This window comes from Pseudophryne corroboree (assembly GCF_028390025.1).
Source record: "Pseudophryne corroboree isolate aPseCor3 chromosome 1 unlocalized genomic scaffold, aPseCor3.hap2 SUPER_1_unloc_6, whole genome shotgun sequence".
Classification (NCBI taxonomy): domain Eukaryota; kingdom Metazoa; phylum Chordata; class Amphibia; order Anura; family Myobatrachidae; genus Pseudophryne; species Pseudophryne corroboree.
In genome coordinates this window covers 593,726-605,873 of record NW_026967471.1, presented here as the reverse complement: position 1 = coordinate 605,873, position 12,148 = coordinate 593,726, and the positions used below count along the sequence as shown (strand labels likewise).

The 12,148-nt window shown below is 45.5% G+C and overlaps 1 protein-coding gene across 1 annotated transcript in view; it reads right to left on the bottom strand.

Moving 5' to 3' along the window:
- Window positions 1-269: 269 nt before the first annotated feature.
- LOC134982033 (vomeronasal type-2 receptor 26-like) overlaps window positions 270-12,148 on the bottom strand; it is a 151,195-nt gene continuing 139,316 nt past the window's right edge. The window contains exons 9-10 of the mRNA XM_063948679.1: window positions 1,989-2,112; window positions 270-1,177 (exon numbers count right to left, since the gene is read on the bottom strand). Of these exons, the coding sequence (XP_063804749.1) occupies window positions 270-1,177; window positions 1,989-2,112 (1,032 nt within the window). The remainder of the gene's footprint in view (window positions 1,178-1,988; window positions 2,113-12,148) is intronic.

The window sequence follows — 12,148 nt, the reverse complement described above, 5'->3', positions numbered from 1 at the left end:
TGGGAATTATTTTCTTCATGAGGAAGGCACCGCAGCAAGTCGTCTCTTTACATGAGAGTGCCGGACACCACACTGGACGCTATATATATATATATATATATATTTATAAATATATATATTTTTTTTTCCTTTGTCCATGTCACTAAATCCAGATCTTTCTATACGTATTTACATAAACCAATTTCGATGAAAATATTGTTAATGAAGCAAAATTTAAGGAAAACAACAGGTTTTGAATCGTATAATGGTAAAGTACAGTATCTGATGGTTTATATAGTGTTTTTTCCCAGTATTGTTTTTCTGGAGTTAAATTCAGGTTTTCTAAGCAAAATATACAGTTTTGGGAAAAATATACAGCCCAGAACACCAGCACATGAGGTCAGTATGGCGAATATCTCCACAGCCACCATGTATTTCCCTTTGGTGCTCAGATAGGCTGGGATCATTGCAATCCAGACACTGCAGAACACCAGCATGCTGAAGGTGATGTACTTGGCCTCATTGAAGCTGTCTGGTAATGTCCTCACCATGAAAGCCAGAGCAAAGTTCACAGATGCCAGGATCCCTATGTAACCCAACATAGAGTATAACCCAAGCACTGACCCCTCATTACACTGAATGATGATCATTCCCTTATAGGAGTGATGGTCATACTCCTGGTATGGAGAAGAAACAGTCAGCCAGATACCACAGATCAGAACTTGGAGAGAGGAAAACACAATGACCACATGTTTAGATACTTTGAGTGTGACCCACTTCCTCCAGGAGCTTCCGGGTTTGGTGGCTTTGAAAGCAATGAAGACAGTGACAGTCTTGGCCAGTACAGAAGAGACAGCTGTGGAGAAGAAGATCCCAAATGATGTCTGTCTGAGTCTGCATGTTATATCCACCGGCTGGCCAAGGAACAAGAACACACTGAGGAAGCTCAGCAACATGGAGATCAGTAGAATGAAGCTTACAGCCCGGTTATTGGCTTTCACAATTGGGGTGTTCCAGTAATAAATAAAGTTCCCTAATATAAATAATGTTATTGCAGAGAAAGATGAAGCTGTTACTGCAGATATTTGCACCACAATGTCCTTTTCATAGGACAGAAAGTCATATATTTTGGGTACACATCTCACTCTTCTCTCATCCGGCCACTCTTCATCAGGACATCTATGGCAGATCTCACTATCTAATGTAATATAAAACCATACATATAATCTCGGTGGGTCAGTTCTTTTGTTCGTTATAAACAATCAAACTGTATGTATATTCAATATAAATCTGCAAAAAAAATTAATGTGTTTTGTCAGCAAAGGGAGCATTGGACATTTGTTCTTCTGAAATGTTTTCATGGGGTATGTACCCAAATGGGGTGTATCAGAGTATTTTTTTCTTTATTGTAATACTTCTGTCTCTCAATAAAAAGTGGTAATTAACTGAAACAAAGTACTGCAATATAATATTTAGTGAATTTGGAATGTGGTATTTTATACTTTAATGCAGTGGTTTCCAAACTTTTTTGAATCACGGCGCCCTAGAATATCAGAAATTTTTTCACGGCACCCCTAGGCCAAAAATGTCTTATTGGTGAAATTTAGAAATAAATATTACATTAAGTAGATCATGTTTATGTGTCATCCTTAGGGTCAGTTGTGTGGCGAGGGACAAGATTTGCTTCTGTTTGGCCACATATTTTATGACTGGCAGCCACCAGCACTGGTTTTGCCTATTATATTGACCATGAATAATTTGAATTGGTCCTGGACCACCAACCCAGGGCACCCCTGCAAGTGTCCCGAGGCACCCCAGGGAGCCACGGCACACAGTTTGGGAACCTCTGCTTTAATGTGAGAACATCAATATAGTTTTGTGCTATTTGTATTGTGTGTTTATTCTATGGTACAGTTTGTCTTCTATACTTATATGTTACTATGACAATTGTTAAATCTTTACTCTATTATGTTGATTTATCTAATGTATATACTGTAACACATTCCTACCTGTTGTATTAGATATTTCTCCCTCAGAACATGGGACACAGTCATAGCAGCAGACATGGAATCCCCCATTAAAAGCTTTTCTGTATCCAGGAGGACATCTGTCATTGCACCGAGATGTTGGGATCTTGTACATGTATTAAAATATAAAATATGATTCAGGTTTTTTATAAATCATTTAATTTAATTATTGTTTCTTTTTATTTGCAAAACCGTTTACTATTTTTTAAAATTTCTCTTAGGGATATAATATACTGATATGACCTCATCCTCCAGTGATAACATGGACCATATCTTCTGTCCCTCAAGTCTGTTGCCTCTTTGTCATTCTAAAATTCACTTTCTCCTTCACTCCCCACATTAACGCTATATGTTAATACTGACGCCAGATTAGGGGTATAAAATATACCTTTTTATTAAAGCATTTCATCCTTCCTGTTTATTTGATTCTCCAGCCCTGCACAATATATATTTCTCTGGTCACCCTCCAGCTGTTTTTCCCTTCACTTTAGAGTGTAAGCTCCTCCTTCTTGTTCTTCCTTAGTACACCGCCTTTCACCAGCACTCCATGGCCTTGTCTCCTTCCTACTGCCACTCTGATTCTTGTAGCTTGCCCACATGCTGGGTACAGGATCACTGCACTGCCCTGACTCCCACCTTTGCCTCCAGCTATCTTCAATGAGTTGTCATACAGTATGTAAGCCCCAATTGTCACTTCCAGTCTGGTGTAAGCTTCTTTTTTGACACTTATGTTATGGCGTTCCTTTGTGTATTTTATGTAAAACCTACTGTAATGCCCTGTTAATGACAAATGTTTTGTATGTATACTCTGTACAGCGGTGTATACATTTTGCGGCACCTAATAAATAAAAGGTAATAATAATACTGTGGGATTACACACATGAGAAATTGCACCTATTGAAATATACAGTAAATAGACTAAATTCTGTAAATCCTAGAACTTGTTTTGTTGGTGTTACATTGTACACAGCAGATCATTCATAATACTTTTTACAACGTATTTATTTTCTAATCATTCCTAACATATTCCAGCATTCATTGTTCTGTGTATAATCCACATCCCTCCTGCACAACAGCTCTGACCACTTACTGCATATCAAGGAAAGATGCTTCCCCCGGTCACACACTCCACATTGTGATCACTCTGCAGCTTATTTCTAATATATAATAATTTATGGTCAGATATCACTCTGACTCTTATTATAGGATTTACTATCAGACATGTAACAGTTTCCAAGTACTTCTAGAAGATGGTTTACATATAAGACTGATTACAACAGTACATGTCCTTATTATTTATATTATTCTTATTGATGTATGTAATTTACAGATGCTGAGGTAAGTAGATGAGGGTGCACAATCCCACACCATACCATACCATACCATACCATACCATACCAGCTGCAGGGGTTGCAATGTTATCAGGGGGCTCTGGTTCCCTGCACCTGGCTGTTACAATCAGGGCCGGCGCTACCACTAGGCAGCTTTAGGCAGCTGCCTATGGGCGGCGACCACTGGAGGGTGGCACTCAATGAAACAGAGAACGCTTTCTTTATTACCCTGCCTCGCCTCAGCTCAGCCAAGCTCCTGCTCTTCTTTAAGAGACGAGGAGCAGCCAGGGATGTTGTATGCGCCCAATTGTCTCGGTGCGGGTGCTGACAATTGTTCGTGAGTGAGTCAGTGAATCCCTCCCTCTCTCCCTCCCTCTCTCCCTCCCTCCCCTCCCTTCCTCCCCCCCTCCGCGATTGTACTCCCGAATGTTACCTCCCCCCCTGCAAGATTATGCTCCCCTCCGCATTATTACCAGCCCCCACTCCCGAGATTGTGTACCCAAACATTACCCGCTACCTCCCCACCGCCTGCATCTTGTTACCATCCAGGGCTGCCAGGGCCAGGCTGAGGAAGGTCAAGACCTCCCCTTTGCACTCAAAACACGGCAGCATTAGGACCCGGGACATCCTCCATGACCATGCGCCCTCCCGCCCCCCGGCTGTTGCTGCTGTGTGGCTGAGCCTGACATCGAGCGGAGCTGAGCTGCCCTGAGACACTGAACAGCGGTCACACCAGCTGCAGCTACTGTGTCACACTTTTCCAGTTATCTGGCTGGACACATAGCACCTGCGAATGACATCTGCCTCCCGGGCTCCTCACAGCCAGCTGCGCAGTGCGAGGTGGCACTAGGTGAGCACTACTGGGTGCATTGTTTGTGTGTGGGTGACATTGTGGGTTACATTGGGTGTATGCTGTGTATGGGTGCCAGTGAATGACTGCTGTGTGTGGGTGCCAGTGAATGACTGCTGTGTGTGGGTGCCAGTGAATGACTGCTGTGTGTGGGTGCCAGTGAATGACTGCTGTGCGTGGGTGACATTGGGTGAATGCTGTGTGTGGATTACTGCTGTGTGTGGGTGTCAGTGAATGACTGCTGTGTGTGGGTGCCAGTGAATGACTGCTGTGTGTGGGTTACATTGGGTGAATGCTGTGTATGGGTGCCAGTGAATGACTGCTGTGTGTGGGTTACATTGGGTGAATGCTGTGTGTGGATTACTGCTGTGTGTGGGTGCCAGTGAATGACTGCTGTGTGTGGGTGCCAGTGAATGACTGCTGTGTGTGGGTTACATTGGGTGAATGCTGTGTGTGGGTGCCAGTGAATGACTGCTGTGTGTGGGTGCCAGTGAATGACTGCTGTGTGTGGGTGACATTGGGTGAATGCTGTGTGTGGATGACTGCTGTGTGTGAATGTGTGTGACAGGGGGTGACTCCTGTGTGAGTGACTGTGCTAAGTTTAAATTTCCACCATATCTGCCGTGATGCTCCTGATTTGAGATTTCTATGTCCCTGCTTGGGGACGGAGCTGCATTGGATGAGAAATCGCATTGGGGAGAGGGGCTAGGGGTTAAAGAAAAGAAAGCTAGTTAGAGGTGTGGGGATGAGTGAAGGAATCAGGTGGGGCAAGGAAGCAGGCAGGGAGTGAAACAAGCAATGAGAGGTGAGGGAATGAGGGGGGGCAGGGGTAGAGAGGGAAGAAGGAGACAAATGGGTAGCAGGCAAAATGCGAGGTGTAAGTAAAGGTGAGAGACACCGGCATTCAGACACCAAGGAGAGCAAATGTTTTTTGGGATTTTTTTTTTTTGGGGGGTGGGGGGGGTGTTAGGCTGAAGTTTTGCCTAGGGTGCCGAGATACCTTGCTCCAGCCATGGTTACAATCACATAAGATCAGGCTACTGCTGACAGGGTCAGGGCTATGGATGCGTGTCAGTGTCTGCTCCAGCCTTTAGTTTCCCAGCCCTCAGCTACTGCCTGTGGATGTGAGTTACTGATAAGCTGTAACTGGAGTATGTCTCTCTCACACACACGCTGCAGCAGCCCTGGCAGGGAGTGGGAGGAAGATGGAGGCTGGGGCTCTTCACTAGCTTTGCATGGATTTGTTATAGGGTCTGGTTGTTCTGCAGTGCCAGGAATGCTGAGTGATGCCACTGAGGTCAGGAATGCTGAGTGATGACACTGAGGTCAGGAATGCTGAGTGATGACACTGAGGTCAGGAATGCTGAGTGATGACACTGAGGCCAGGAATGCTGAGTGATGACACTGAGGCCAGGAATGCTGAGTGATGACACTGAGGTCAGGAATGCTGAGTGATGACACTGAGGTCAGGAATGCTGAGTGATGACACTAAGGCCAGGAATGCTGAGTGATGACACTGATGCCAGGAATGCTGAGTGATGACACTGAGGCCAGGAATGCTGAGTGATGACACTAAGGCCAGGAATGCTGAGTGATGACACTGAGGTCAGGAATGCTGAGTGATGACACTGAGGCCAGGAATGCTGAGTGATGACACTGAGGCCAGGAATGCTGAGTGATGACACTGAGGCCAGGAATGCTGAGTGATGACACTAAGGCCAGGAATGCTGAGTGATGACACTGAGGTCAGGAATGCTGAGTGATGACACTGAGGCCAGGAATGCTGAGTGATGACACTGAGGCCAGGAATGCTGAGTGATGACACTGAGGCCAGGAATGCTGAGTGATGACACTGAGGTCAGGAATGCTGAGTGATGACACTGAGGTCAGGAATGCTGAGTGATGACACTGAGGCCAGGAATGCTGAGTGATGACACTGAGGCCAGGAATGCTGAGTGATGACACTAAGGCCAGGAATGCTGAGTGATGACACTGAAGCCAGGAATGCTGAGTGATGACACTGAGGCCAGGAATGCTGAGTGATGACACTGAGGTCAGGAGTGCTGAGTGATGACACTGATGCCAGGAATGCTGAGTGATGACACTGAGGTCAGGAATGCTGAGTGATGACACTGTGGCCAGGAATGCTGAGTGATGACACTGAGGTCAGGAATGCTGAGTGATGACACTGAGGTCAGGAATGCTGAGTGATGACACTGAAGCCAGGAATGCTGAGTGATGACACTGAGGCCAGGAATGCTGAGTGATGACACTGAGGTCAGGAGTGCTGAGTGATGACACTGATGCCAGGAATGCTGAGTGATGACACTGAGGTCAGGAATGCTGAGTGATGACACTGTGGCCAGGAATGCTGAGTGATGACACTGAGGTCAGGAATGCTGAGTGATGACACTAAGGCCAGGAATGCTGAGTGATGACACTGAAGCCAGGAATGCTGAGTGATGACACTGAGGCCAGGAATGCTGAGTGATGACACTGAGGTCAGGAGTGCTGAGTGATGACACTGACGTCAGGAATGCTGAGTGATGACACTGAGGCCAGGAATGCTGAGTGATGACACTGAGGTCAGGAATGCTGAGTGATGACACTGAGGCCAGGAATGCTGAGTGATGACACTGAGGCCAGGAATGCTGAGTGATGACACTGAGGTCAGGAATGCTGAGTGATGACACTGAGGTCAGGAATGCTGAGTGATGACACTGAGGCCAGGAATGCTGAGTGATGACACTGAGGCCAGGAATGCTGAGTGATGACACTAAGGCCAGGAATGCTGAGTGATGACACTGAAGCCAGGAATGCTGAGTGATGACACTGAGGCCAGGAATGCTGAGTGATGACACTGAGGTCAGGAGTGCTGAGTGATGACACTGATGCCAGGAATGCTGAGTGATGACACTGAGGTCAGGAATGCTGAGTGATGACACTGTGGCCAGGAATGCTGAGTGATGACACTGAGGTCAGGAATGCTGAGTGATGACACTGAGGTCAGGAATGCTGAGTGATGACACTGAAGCCAGGAATGCTGAGTGATGACACTGAGGCCAGGAATGCTGAGTGATGACACTGAGGTCAGGAGTGCTGAGTGATGACACTGATGCCAGGAATGCTGAGTGATGACACTGAGGTCAGGAATGCTGAGTGATGACACTGTGGCCAGGAATGCTGAGTGATGACACTGAGGTCAGGAATGCTGAGTGATGACACTGAGGTCAGGAATGCTGAGTGATGACACTGAGGCCAGGAATGCTGAGTGATGACACTGAGGCCAGAAATGCTGAGTGATGACACTGACGTCAGGAATGCTGAGTGATGACACTGAGGCCAGGAATGCTGAGTGATGACACTGAGGTCAGGAATGCTGAGTGATGACACTGAGGCCAGGAATGCTGAGTGATGACACTGAGGCCAGGAATGCTGAGTGATGACACTGAGGTCAGGAATGCTGAGTGATGACACTGAGGCCAGGAATGCTGAGTGATGACACTGAGGTCAGGAATGCTGAGTGATGACACTGAGGTCAGGCTCAGGCTCCCTCTCTGGGCTGTCACATGCCAGGTGTCTGTGAGATAGGGGAGCATAGTCACTATGGTATTACCCTCAGTATTCTCCCATAATATACTGTATGTGAGCAGACACCTAATGCTGGCATCCTTCCTCAGTGATAAACTCCCACAGATCCCACAGGAGGGATCCAGTTATGATCCCGTCTATCGGGATACCAGCTGTCAGAATACTGACGCTGGAAACACGACACAGGGGTTAATTCAGGTTGCATCGCTGTCACGATGGGACCATAATTCGCCCTCCATGGTGCCAATGCGCAGGCGCAGGTTCCATCCTACATATGCGCACCCACCAGATGCGATAGGTTTGCAATAGGTGCGATTTCCTCTACCTGATTTACAGGCATACAGTAGGTGTTCGCGGGGCATGTGCGGGGTGGCAACGAACCATTGTGGGGGCAGTGTGGGGAAACCAGAGGTGGGTCAGCTGCATTTTCAGGGTAGCGGCATGACATCACACGCAGCCGCTCTGATGTAAAAAATGTTGGCTGCCCTCCTGCATATACATCCCTAATTTCTGCATGAGCAATGAAATCGCAATTGTTTTCCAATTGCATCGCCAGGCCCACCAATTATCATGCCGGGAGGCCTTGCCCTGCGATGGGCAGCCCCCAGAATGCCACAGAAGGAATTGCAGACCCTGTTTTTTTGCAAAATCTGCAATCTCTACTGAATAACCCCCACTATTAGGAATGCTGACACAGGCATCCCGATTAGGTGCACCATCCCAGCACCGGAATCCCATCAGCCAGGATGCCAAATGGCAAGCTAGCGGGATGATGCAGGGAGGGGGGAAGTTAGATTAAGGCTGCTGGGGGAGGGTTAGGTTTAGGCTGTGTACCTGGAGGGTTAGGTTTAGGCTCTGGGGAGGGAGGGTTAGGGGGCCGGGGGGAAAGGTAAGGTAGGTATATATACTCTGTATATAGATGATCAAGCTGCTGCTGCAGGGACAGGAAGGTGGGAGAGGAGCACTGGAGCCCCCAGGAGGACACATCAGTTCAGCTGCTGCTGCCTGGTTGCGCACCTCATAGCACCCTGCACATCATACTCAGTATAGATCTACCCCAGGCAGCCTGCACCAGTGTCTGTGCTGTGAGTTACCCCCAGCAGACACGGACATAGCACCCTGCACATCATACTCAGTATAGATCTACCCCAGGCTGCCTGCACCAGTGTCTGTGCTGTGAGTTACCCCCCAGCAGACACGGACATAGCACCCTGCACATCATACTCAGTATAGATCTACCCCAGGCTGCCTGCACCAGTGTCTGTGCTGTAAGTTACCCCCCCAGCAGACACGGACATGGCACCACTGCACTGAAGCTGGATGTGCTGAAGGTCACAAAGCTGTGTTCCACTACAAGGTATGATCCCAGCCCCGGCTGCCTTACACTGTGCACTGCAGCGTACACCTGCGTTGTGGCGAGCTGCATTACATCACTTACCCTTGTTGCTGTACACTGTATATAGATCATGTATGTTGTGTGACAGTAAGCACCTGTCCCAACTCCTGTGCTCAGTGATACCCAACAGTGGAGAAAGTGACTATTTACTCTCCTAGAACAAAGTTGTCATTTTATACAATCCCAGCTGTAATGAGCATAATGTGTAAGGGCCACTACAACTGCTCTTTCCCATGAGCACCAAAGTATATCAAAGCATACCAAAAAATATGCGTTGGGCCAGCCCTGGGAGTGTCTTATTACTTTACTGCTTGCATAACATCTTTACAGTGAGACTGGCACGACTTTTGGATACAATAGATACTGTAGCACCTTTTGTATAATGCCCCCAGAACCATTGGGTTCATACACTGTATGCTGCTGTAAATCCAGGTCTGTTATAAGCCAGTGCCTCCCCAGTCATTCACCTCACCGCACGGCACTGATAGTGAGCAGGGAGTGTACACAGCTTTTATGCTGGCTGATTATAATAAATAGATGTTCCTATTAGTAGTATCTCAGATGTAATTGTGTAGTAAGATATTTGGGGTATTGTATTCATTAGTGGGTGAAAGTGGAAACCTGTCAAGCCATTAGATAAATTATCTAATATGAATTATTACTGTACCCAGCTTCACAGGCCATGAAAGTATTATCTGTTAAGACACTGAAAGTAATCTTACAGGAGGGCTATAAAGCCTAGAGGCTTACCCATAGTAGATCAGTTCCGATCAAAGCTAGTTTTGTCTGCAGCGGATATAGACTTCCACAAATCCCCTCCAGCTTTTAAATTGAGACAAAGTTAATAGGCGGGACCCTGGAGAATCAACTGAACTTCATTTTTTAACCTACTTAATCAGTGACCATCATCTGGGACATATCCTAAACCATCTGAGATAAGAGCAAAGTATTCTAATTTGTTCATGCTATTATTGTACCTGAGTATAACTTGTTACTTGCATGTTTTTATTGATGTAACTTCGATAAATAAATGCTTATCCTTTTTTAAATGTCCTGTGTAAATCTCCATATTTAATACATTGTATCCCAGAACCAGGGTCTCTTGGGTTTTTTACACAAGATGCCTCCTGAGGAGTAACCATATGGTCACACAGCAGCTGCACACAAAGATGAAATGGTTGCAACAGTAGCGTTCACCTCTGAATTAGCTCCTGGATTTTGGAGGTGGAGTGTGTAGAAAGTCAAAAACAGATTGTGAGGGAGGGGGGGGGGACAGAAAGCCTGACAAGGAAGTTAAGATTGACATGGCAGAACTGTTCGATGAGAGCATGAATTTGAAGTTGCAGAAAACAGTGTGACATCATTGACTGTAATTCAGTGGAAAGGGAAAATTGCATAGGTAGGAGGAATGTAAAGTGTGTCATGGTTGATGTGGTAACCACCAATGCTTAATAGCAGCAACCAGGACAGTAATATCTAGATCAAGGTAAATGTGTAATTAAAGAGTAAAAAGGCCTCTTTTGGGCAGAAAGGACATCCATGTACAAATAAGAGAGTTAAGAAAATTGTAGAATGTAATAAGTTCAACAGTGCGGAAGCTACTCCTAATCAGGGCTTTTTTAGAGAAGGATGGAAGGGATACCATGAAAATATGGTACAGGAGAGGAGAATGAGGCTGGACAGATAATTTTTTTATAGCCAGAGACAGCATAGAGGGAATGTACCTAAACATGGATAAGAGAGGAGATCCATTTACATTGTGTAGAGTTAGACCATTGCATAAGAATAAAAAGACTGGAGACAGCAGGTTCAGAAACATTGTCAGTTGGGATGTTAAAGAACAAAACATAAGAGAGGGAAGGTTGTAAGAGAAAAAGAAAGGTATCCAAGTGGCTAAGTTATCAAGGAATTCATAGACTGTTTTAATTAGGCAAATGTTGAATTGGTGATAGAGACAGATAGGGAGGACATCAAAGGAGAATGAGAGGGAAGATTCATGGCAAATAACCTGGAAGATATAGATGAGGATAAAGAATAATCTTTTTGTTGCTTGTTAGGTCAGGGATTATACAAAATGAACACAATTACAAAGAAGACAGCAGTATGCCGGTTATGTCATGTGAGGACAGTAAAGAAGTTAAGAGAAGTAAGAGATTAGGAAATCATGAACAGAAAGTACAGTATGTTTGTTGCACATCACTCTGGCATTACAAAGTACACAAGATAGAGGGAGAGAGAAAACATTTTTTGCTGATATTTCTGGATTGCAGGGTGGTCAATGTTTTTATCAAAGAGGCTGATATAAAGAGAAGAGGGAAATGAGACAAGAAACAGAAAGTGGAGGGAGGACATCAGTAGACTGGATTGGAAGAAGTGGGAGAGGGGCATACTATTTTGTGATGTTGATTTGAAAGGAAAGAAGAGTTAAAGACTCAAAGTGAAAATAAATGCTAGAAAACAGTTTATTGCTACAAAAATAGAAAAAAAAATCACAAAATTGTGCACTAGCTCACACTGGCTGGTGCTTCAATTCACATAATAATACAATCTTTATAAAAACAATTAAAAACAGCAAAAATTCAAGTTGAATTAATTTCATTAGCTGCTGTATTCAACATTGAGCTTGGATCATTAAAATTCACTAGGATTTTTCATGTAAGCATATAAAGGGTTGATAGCATCAGGGCCGGACTACCCATCTTCCCTCCGGCTCTCTTGTTTGGCCACCCTTGCCCGAAGTGTGTGTCTCAAGAAAATTGAGGTGTACCGTGAGTACACGCCCCCTGACTCATGGTACACCCCTGTTAGCTTTGTTGCACGCCCTTGTCCCCCCCACCTGAAGTGTCTGTTTCAAGGGAAATGTGGGTGTGTAATGAGTACATGCCCCCTGCTTTGTGTGTCTGTGCACTCCCCCTGTGACATGTGCACACACTCACAAATGTCAGAGCTGATTTGTAGACCCAATACATTCCTA